This window comes from Salminus brasiliensis, chromosome 15 (assembly GCF_030463535.1).
Source record: "Salminus brasiliensis chromosome 15, fSalBra1.hap2, whole genome shotgun sequence".
Classification (NCBI taxonomy): domain Eukaryota; kingdom Metazoa; phylum Chordata; class Actinopteri; order Characiformes; family Bryconidae; genus Salminus; species Salminus brasiliensis.
The window spans coordinates 1,650,701-1,660,614 of record NC_132892.1 but is presented as its reverse complement, the minus strand read 5'-3'; the positions used below and the strand labels follow the sequence as shown (position 1 = coordinate 1,660,614).

General features: G+C 39.4%; 1 protein-coding gene across 1 annotated transcript; it reads left to right on the top strand.

Moving 5' to 3' along the window:
- The first annotated feature begins 1,476 nt into the window (after positions 1 to 1,476).
- Positions 1,477 to 9,386, top strand: LOC140535728 (uncharacterized). The gene is made up of 11 exons (XM_072657190.1): positions 1,477 to 1,528; positions 3,283 to 3,633; positions 3,889 to 3,978; positions 4,061 to 4,226; positions 5,109 to 5,279; positions 5,479 to 5,652; positions 5,792 to 5,965; positions 7,420 to 7,593; positions 7,828 to 8,001; positions 8,237 to 8,283; positions 8,706 to 9,386. The coding sequence occupies exons 1-11, from the start codon at positions 1,477 to 1,479 to the stop codon at positions 9,245 to 9,247; spliced, it is 2,115 nt and encodes a 704-aa protein (XP_072513291.1). The 3' UTR covers positions 9,248 to 9,386.
- The last annotated feature ends 528 nt before the right edge of the window (positions 9,387 to 9,914 follow it).

Sequence of the window (9,914 nt, the reverse complement as noted above, 5' to 3'; positions counted from 1 at the left end):
ATCAGGTGTGTGCTGCTGCGTGAGGGCTGAGAAAAGACCCACCACCCAAATACTAAAAGGAGTCTAACAGAGTAAGCAGAGAAACAGATGGACTACAGTATATAATATTATGGCTGATTGGGGTCTATATGGCCATATATCAGATTTCCATATATGTTTACTGGCCAATCCCTGCCTGTAGCTCCACCATGTTGGTATGCTGCTCTCATCCTTTGATGCACCGTTTGTGAATGCCCACAAATATATGTGTGTGTATATGCCACCTATGTTAACACCAGAGGGCGACGTTGATCAAATGATCAGGTTATTGAAATAAAACTGACCTATCTGTAGTATCTGTAAACTGTTGCCAGTAGATGTTACAGATGGCGTGAGGAGAGCAGCTATCAGCGCTCTGGATTTCGCACCGTAAGTTCATTAAATGTTCAAACTGTATCGTTTAGAAGATTATTGAGCTTTAAAATCAATTTCTGTTTGCTTTGTTTGTATGTTTAGATCATTTGGGGGGTAACTCTGGTCCTGGTGGACCGGATTCCTGCACAGATTTGTGCTTTTCCTGCTCAAGCACACCTGTTCCAACTCACCTGTTCATTGCCAGGTAGAGCAGGGAAATCAGCAAACTGTGCTGGACTCCGCCCCCATTGCCCACCCCTCATTTAGATTGTATTGGTGAATTAAATTAAAAGAAGACACTAAATTGCTGATGGTGGAACTCAATACGAGACTCGAGCAAAGAGTAAAAGATAAGAGTCAACCACTAAAAACAATATCTCTTAAATTTACAGTTTCTACACTTTTTGATATTTATTGATCAGTTTCTAACTATATCAGTTTTCTGATCAATTCATGTGGTAATTTTGCTCCTTCCTTTATGCAGAACCTTGCATTGAGGGGAGGGGTTATTTCTTTATCTTTCTTATTTGACCTTTGCTCGCATGTAAGTTAAGGTTTAACAACTACAAAAAGAGAAAGTGTTGTCTCTGTAAGTGCAGGACAAACATCTGATACTGATACTTCCAGGAACATTACTGATGTTATGTATGGAAGCAGGCTGATGACTGATGCTTTTACAGAATAAATATTACATCCAGTACTACCAATAATAACAATCATCATTTTATATTATCATAATTCTAAATCTGTTACCTGGCACTCACTTACAGCCATCCATAGTGGAACTGTGTTCTCTGGACTGATTGTGGTGCCGGATGGGATGAGTTGGGGAGGCGATCAACATTCTGACCTCACTAACGCTCTTGTCACTCAATCCAATCAGAACCTCACAACAATGCTTCTCCAAGATCTAGTAAAAAGCCTTCTTCCCTGGACAGTAGAGACAAAAAGACAAAAGCAGGATAAACTCCCCTTGATTTCAGAAGAAACAACAAATGGGCAGGTGTCTCAATACTTTTGTCCTAAAACAGTGACAAATGAAATCTATAAAGACATGGAAATCCCTTTAAATTGTCTTTCAGGATGAAGTTTCTCTGGGTGACACTGCTGATCTCTGGTTTTAAAGAGACCACAGGTGTGTGTGACTCTATATAAGTAATTATATAATTATTTTTATTAAAATGTAAATAGTTATAGAATTAAGTTGTACAATAAACATTTTATATGACTATAATGTTTAATTATACATGATGGTTGTTTTTGTTCCAGAGCAATTTAATGTAGTGGGTCCAGCTTCTCCTCTTGTTGGTGAAACTGGAGAAGATCTGGTTCTGTCCTGTTCTCTACAACCCAACATAAGTGCTGAGGATATGATGGTGGAGTGGTCCAGGTTTGATCGGACTGAAGTTGAAACACTAGTGCATCTATATGAAGCTCATGAAGACAGGAATAATGATCAGATAAAGTCTTACAGAGGAAGAACTGCTCTGTTTAAAGAAGAGCTGAAGAGTGGAAACACCTCACTGAAACTCTCAGCTCTCCAGCCTTCTGATGAAGGAGCCTACAGGTGTTACGTTGAGTATGGCTCATTGTATCGTGATGTAACTGTTCATGTTAAAGTCAAAGGTGAGAGCATTTACTGTTGGTGTACTATTATTAAAATTAATCGGTATCACTTTACTTGGATGGTCCATTACAGATGCCTCGTAGATGCTCACTTGACATTTAACTTTAACCTTGAATCAACCCTAAATCCTGACCCTAAGCTTAACCTTACTAATTTAGCATTTAGGGTTGACCCAAGGTTAGGGTTGGGGTTTGATTTTAGGGTTGATTCAGGGTTAGGGTTAGGGTTAGATTTTAGGGTTGACTCAGGGTTAGGGTTAAATTTTAGGGTTGACTCAAGGTTAGGGTTAGATTTTAGGGTTGACTCAGGGTTAGGGTTAGGGTTAGATTTTAGGGTTGACTCAGGGTTAGGGTTAAATTTTAGGGTTGACTCAAGGTTAGGGTTAGATTTTAGGGTTGACTCAGGGTTAGGGTTAGATTTTAGGGGTGACTCAGGGTTAGGGTTAAATTTTAGGGTTGACTCAAGGTTAGGGTTAGATTTTAGGGTTGACTCAGGGTTAGGGTTAGGGTTAGATTTTAGGGGTGACTCAGGGTTAGGGTTAAATTTTAGGGTTGACTCAAGGTTAGGGTTAGATTTTAGGGTTGATTCGAGGTTAGGGTTAGATTTTAGGGTTGATTCAAGGTTAGGATTAGGGTTAGATTTTAGGGTTGATTCAAGGTTAGGGTTAGGGTAAGATTTTAGGGTTGATTCCAGGTTAGGATTAGGGTTAGATTTTAGGGTTGATTCAAGGTTAGGGTTAGGGTTAGATTAAAGGGTTGATTCAAGGTTAGGGTTAGGGTAAGATTTTAGGGTTGATTCCAGGTTAGGATTAGGGTTAGATTAAAGGGTTGATTCAAGGTTAGGGTGAGGGTTAGATTTTAAGGTTGACCCAAGGTTAGGGTTAGATTTTAGGGTTGACTCAAGGTTAGGGTTAGATTTTAGGGTTGACCCAAGGTTAGGGTTAGATTTTACGTTCTCTGGCCGGGAAAAGCCAAGATTGCTTTAGGCACTTACAGTTATAGAAGTTACAGAAATTCTTATTTATGAAAACAGTTATGGAATTTTTAATTAGTGAGATGATTAATAGTTCCTGAGTAAAGCAGTAGTTTTAAGTCCTGTTAGGCTGTGAACCATTATGCTGGTTCACATGTAGCATGACGGCAGCCATTCCTATATCTGAATAGTCTAGTCTGGTTGTGACTGCACTGCAAGAGTAAAGGGGGTAGACTGGATAAAGGGCTTACAGAGCTGACTTTATCTTCACTGGCTGTTTCTCATTGTAGCACTTTTGAAAGTAGTGGGTCCAGCTGCTCCTCTTGTTGCTGAAGCTGGGAATGATCTGGTTCTGCCCTGTTCTCTCCAACCCAACATCAGTGCTGAGGATGTGGTGGTGGAGTGGTCGAGGCTGCATCGGACAGACACACTGGTTCATCTGTATGAAAATTATAAAGACATGAATAATGATCAGATAAAGTCTTACAGAGGAAGAACTGCTCTGTTTAAAGAAGAGCTGAAGAGTGGAAACACCTCACTGAAACTCTCAGCTCTCCAGCCTTCTGATGAAGGAGCCTACAGGTGTTACGTTGAGTCCATGTCCTGGTACGATGATGTAACTCTTTATGTTGAAGTTAAAGGTAAGAGGGAACATTAAATTAATTCATAGAAAAGTATTAATTATCATTTTTAGCATGTGAGACAGGAATTGGGGGAAGCCATCAGTTTCAACTATCATTCCTAATAATTTTACTATATTATTTTACCATTTTTATATTTTCTGAAGTTTCCTTGCACTTCTTAATCATAGTGGCATTCCTAATATTTCACAATTTACATTCTGTGGTTTGTGTTTGTTTGGTTTGCTGTAAATATTTATCTGGTTTGTATTTCAGGAAAAGGGTTTCATGCTTGGAAGATTGCCATCATCTGTGTTTCTGTTTTCACTGTTATATCAATTGCCTTAACAGCCTACATTTTAAAAGGTAAAGATTTAAACACACAGTTTATCCACTGTAAAAATGCAATATCATGGAATTTAAATAAAAAAACCTTCTCTGATTCCAGAGAAATACTCCAAAAAGGAGCTCTCCCCTAGACAGTGCTCAGTCATAACGTACATGCGTCTCCAGGCTGAGAATCCATGGAAAGAGTTTGCCCTGAAGAAATACAGTACCTCTGAGGAAGGTTACAGAAGACTCATCCCAGCTGTCACAAACTGCAGGAAGGCTCAGTGAGTGTATAGACATAAAGACCGTTGAGATAATATTATACTGTGATGACCTATAGACCGTACAACCATGTCAAACAAGTCTAGGAGGTCTAAGTAAGACCACAACAAAAGGAAAAGAAAAGACTTCTCATTCATTGATTTTGTCAGACGTTTTAATAACCTTACCCAATCTGTTTTTATTATTTTTATTTCTACCTGCTGTATTTAATTGCAAACTCATAAACCCTTGCAAACTATCAAAGACAAATAATGATTAGTTTTCATTTTCATATGTGTCATCTGAAGCATTTCAATTCAAGCGATGTGACTAAAAAAATATGCTTCTTAATAATAATAAAAATATTAAATATATATTAAAAAAGATTTGTTAACCCTTAGTTTTCCAAAACATACATAAATAAATAACTAAAAGCAGTTTAACATTGTAAGTTATGGGAGCAGCGCTAAAATAAAGTAATAATACATTAATTTATTGCTCTTAAGTATTTTTTTAAGTTGGCCCTAGCTGAAGGTTATCTTTTGCTAGTAAACAAAAGATCACAACTGCCTGCATCCTATGTAAAGGACACTAAAAATCACCCCAACCCCCTGGACCATAAAAGCTGTGTTGGTTGAATGAGTGTGCCGGATTCAATAAACAGTCACATAAAGACAACATAAATGACAAAAAATGGAATTGGGTAGTAAATGCGATGTGACCTGCTATGGGAAAGTGGTCTAAGATAACAAATTTGTCAATTTGGATTTATTAAATTCCCTCATTACAGTGTTTTTTACCTTGGGGTGTAACTGATCTTTACAATAATGTTGTGAATAATGTTTTTGTTTTTTTTTAGGCATAGTGTAGGAAGTTACTCACTTTTATATCTTTCCTTTCTGTAGATTAGCTGGCTGTAATCTTACTGTCCAGTCCATTGAAACTTTGAATGCCGCTTTACAATCAGAAAACTCCTCCCTGTTAGAGCTGGACCTCAGTAACAATGACCTGCAAAATTCAGTGGGGCTCCTCTCTGCTGGACTGAAGAGTTTACACTGTAACCTGCAGATTCTCAGGTCAGAATTACAAAAATAATAATGAATGATATAATATGATAAGTAATATGGCAGATTTGTGTGTATATATATATATATATATATATATATATAATCATTTGGTGACCTGTCAGAAATGTAAATTTACAAAAAAACAAGTAAAAATAAGATTTCATATTTCATAGTTGTACGGTGTGTTGTATATACTCTTCTTTTGCAGAGTTGCTGTGTGTAAACTCAGTAAACAGTCCTGTAACGCTCTACAGTCAGTTCTACAATCAGAAAACTCCTCCCTGAAAGAGCTGGACCTCAGTAACAATGACCTGCAGGACTCAGGAGTGGAGCTGCTCTCTGCTGGACTGAAGAGTTCACACTGTAAACTGGAGACACTCAGGTCTGAATTATTTTAACAGTCATTAAATATCGTAGTTTCTGCACTCTAAACGTTTGCCGCAACGCATACAGTATAATAGAGGTAGACTTATTCTGTTAGGTGTGTTGTAAAGTGTGTTGTATATATTCTTCTATTGCAGACTTGCTGAGTGTAAACTCAGTGAACAGTCCTGTGCGACTTTGCAGTCAGTTCTGCAATCAGAAAACTCCTCCCTGAAAGAGCTGGACCTCAGTAACAATGACCTGCAGGACTCAGGAGTGGAGCTGCTCTCTGCTGGACTGAAGAGTTTACACTGTAACCTGCAGATTCTCAGGTCAGGATTGCAAAAAATTTTCATTAACTGCCACTTCTGGCTACCTGATTTCCCCTGCTGGGAATCTGTTATGTTAATGTTCAGGGTACTTGGCAGCTGCTTAGAGAAGCCCATGGCTGCTGATTGTTGGGATGAGGTTTGAGGAGTGAAATTTGAATCATCAGACCTTTCCTAAGGATTTGTGACTAAGCCTTAGTCTTTTACATAGTCTGGTAACTGTTATCATAGATCCCTAGGGGTGCCCAAACTTTTGTCTGGTATTTTTTCCTGTGTTTCCCTGGTACAAAACAAAGGAATTATACTAATTTTTCTTATAATATTGAAAGTAGTGATTTTTCTTTAACCCAATGTCTACATTGATGTCGTTTGGAGTTATTTTACTCACTTAAAATAACTTGACTATTCACAATAACAGAAATTATGACAATTATGCCCAAACTTTTACACGCCAACATACGTTTGGGGAAATTAACACTTGTGTTGTATTTAATAAAACATGGACAACATTTCTCTTGAATTCCAAATAAAAATATTTACTATTTAGAGCATTTATTTATTTGCTGAAATGACAACTGCTCAAAGCAGCTGCTCGAATAATGCAAAGAAATGATTATAATAATTATAATGTAAAGAAGTTACTATTCAGATTTAAACACAGTACTAATATCTAAACTTTGAGAGCATTCAGAAATCACTATGCTGAAATAACTTTGACGGCCAATTACAGCTCTCATGTCTCGGCCGGCTCTCCACTAGTCTTTCACATTAGTGTTGGGACTTTATGCCAGTCATAGTCTGCAAATTCAGCCAGCTCAGCTCAGTTTGATGAAATGCCTGGAATAAAACGGCTGCCAGACACATAGCGATTCAAATTTAAGAAAATAATAAAATGGTCTCTTCATTTATTCCCAGAGCTGTCTATACAGATACATTGTCTTTAAGGAAATACGATTTCCTCAGACCAATAGTCTCAACAACACAGTGAGCTGTCTCTGCACACACCCGTGCAGTAATGTATAGCTCTCAATGTCTTAGCAATGCTGTTGTCAAATCGATGATCACTACAGCCCCGCCCATCTCATTTAATCACCTGCCCATTGCCCCCAAAGGTGTTATTGCACTGAATGAATTACCATTTGCATAATCCTTGCAAACTATCTCCAAGCCACATAAGGATAGCCATAAGACACTCATTTGCAGGCCACATGAAACTAAAAAATGCATTTTAACATTGTAAGTTATGGAAGCAGCTCTAAACCAATTAATGCCATCATTTCTTTTTCTATAAATAGACGACTAAACCTTAATGCTCCATTGTTTCCTGAACAAGTTAAAAATCCTATTCCAAAAAACATTTGTTTATGAATTTATTGCTTTGTATTATTTTACTCATATAATTAACATTGTTTGGGTTTATTGTTAAGAAATGTCATATATATACTCTTCTTTTGCAGACTTGCTGAGTGTAAACTCAGTGAACAGTCCTGTGCGACTCTGCTGTCAGTTCTACAATCAGAAAACTCCTCCCTGAAAGAGCTGGACCTCAGTAACAATGACCTGCAGGACTCAGGAGTGGAGCTGCTCTCTGCTGGACTGAAGAGTTCACACTGTAACCTGGAGACACTCAGGTCAGAATCACAGAATTACATGAAAAATTGCAATGCTTTTGCAATTATATAGATATAGATTATATAGCCACAATTTGTGAATTCATAAGTATGTCATTGATGTCATTTCTATAGAAGGATTTGCTGTGTAGCAGTCAGTTATGCAAAGTAAAGCTTCCAGGAGATATTTCTCTAAACTATCAAGTATTGCCAGGCAATTTTTCTTCCCTATTTATAATCAATCTCTCTCTGCAGATTGTCTGGCTGTATGGTCACAGAGGAAGGCTGTTCCTCTCTGGCTGCAGCTCTGAGGTCAAACCCCTCTCACCTGAAAGAACTGGATCTGACCTACAACCACCCAGGAGAGTCAGGAGAGAAGCTGCTCTCAGCTAGACTGAAGGATCCACTCTGCTCACTCTACACGCTATGGTATGGTCAACTGCGTTTGGATGTGTCTGTGTGTGTATATATGTGTGTTTGTGGCAGGTTTGCATCTGTCACGTGATTAGAAATGCCTTCTGATCCACGCAAGGCAATTACCGAAGCATCATTCAGACCACCCATAGTGTGTTTATGAGTGGATGTGAGAATTAGAGGCAAATAAATCAACAAAGTGAAGAAGTGGTGGATTCCTGTTTGTGAACATCTCAATGTGTGTGTTTAGTGTGGAACAAGGTGGGAAGATCCGAATCAAACCAGGATTAAAGAAATGTAAGTTAACACACACACACATAAACACAACTACAGTTTATTAAGAGCTGCTTTCAAGAAACCAATCAAACCAATCAGTCCAAATTCAGCCCAAAATACCACTTTTAATGACGACTGCAGTCTCAGAATTACTAAAACTCTTCTCCTGTTCTGACCTGCTGCAAACGTGATGCACAGCCAGATACCAGCGTTCCTGAGGAACCTCAGCCCATTCCTCATGAGCAGTGTCCTCCAGTTCACTAATACTCTTGCGTTTGCTGCTGCTGCAACCTTCAATCTTCAAATCCCACCAGAGATTTTCTATGAGGTTCTAAGTAATGCGACTGTGACGGCCACTCTAGAACCTAACCTTAATTTGCAGTGGGGGGGTTGTGTATAGATTCAACTGCTGATTCTCCTCCAATGTCTCTTCTTGTGTTTAGGGGCTTGTGATCTCACACTGGACCCAAACACAGCACACACACTTCTCTCTCTGAGTGAGGGAAACAGGAAGGTGGTGAGTGGAGAGGAGCTGCAGTCGTATCCTGATCATCCAGAGAGGTTTGATGGGTGCGAGCAGGTGATGAGTAGAGAGAGTCTGACTGGACGCTGTTACTGGGAGGCTGAGTGGAGCGGGAGGAGAGCTGCTGTAGCTCTGACTTATAAAAGCATCAGCAGGAAAGGAATCAGCTCAGACTGTGTTTTTGGGCTGAACGAGAAGTCCTGGACTTTGAGCTGCTCGGATTACAGTTACTCCGTCCATCATAATTATAGCAGAACTGATCTCCCTCTTCCTCCCTCCGGCTGCAGGAGGGTAGGAGTGTATGTGGACTGTCCGGCCGGCACTGTGTCCTTCTACAGGGTCTCCTCTGATACACACACACTCACACACTTACACACACTCAGCACCACATTCACTGAACCCCTCTATGCTGGGTTTTATGTTGCTTCTGACTCCTCAGTGCGTGTGTGTGAGATAGAATAGCCTTGTGGGTGTTTCTTCAGGCCTGTTGGAGGACCATTCCAGGCGGCCCCTGATTAAGCTGCTTGAGAGACTACCAAGCTGCAGCAGGACAAATGGAAGACAACTGAAGGATTCAGATGTGCTCTGAGGTTCTTTACAATGTTTACAACAATAAAATCAGCCGAACTCTTCTATGGGTCAGGGAGTCCAGATGTTTCAGTGCTTCTGAAGGTCTCAAAGTCTCAAAGATGAACGGTTCTTTCAGCAACCAGTGCAGCTCCAGTTTCTGCTAAGAGACCAAATGCATTTAAGGGGAATATTTCAATATTTCTGGTGGTGGTAGAACCCAGGGTTCACAACACATTCTCTATACAAGCTCACCAGGGAACCTGCACATGTCTTCTGAGGTTTATACGGAAAGTTGATGACAGTCAAATAATGGCAAATCTGAAAAATACACAATTTACCACTCAGCTCCCTGCATGTATCCCTCCTCCCCAAATGGATTTTAGACCCCAAATCTTCTCAAACTCTGATTGGTGCAAGAAGTTTCTGTGAGCTTTAAGATCACTATTACCGTGAACAATTCTGTTTAGTTTCCCTAGAATGGAAAGCTTCACACCAAACACACTCTGAATGAATTTGTTCAGATGTAATGATGCAGAATTTGTTAGAAATCTGTGAAATT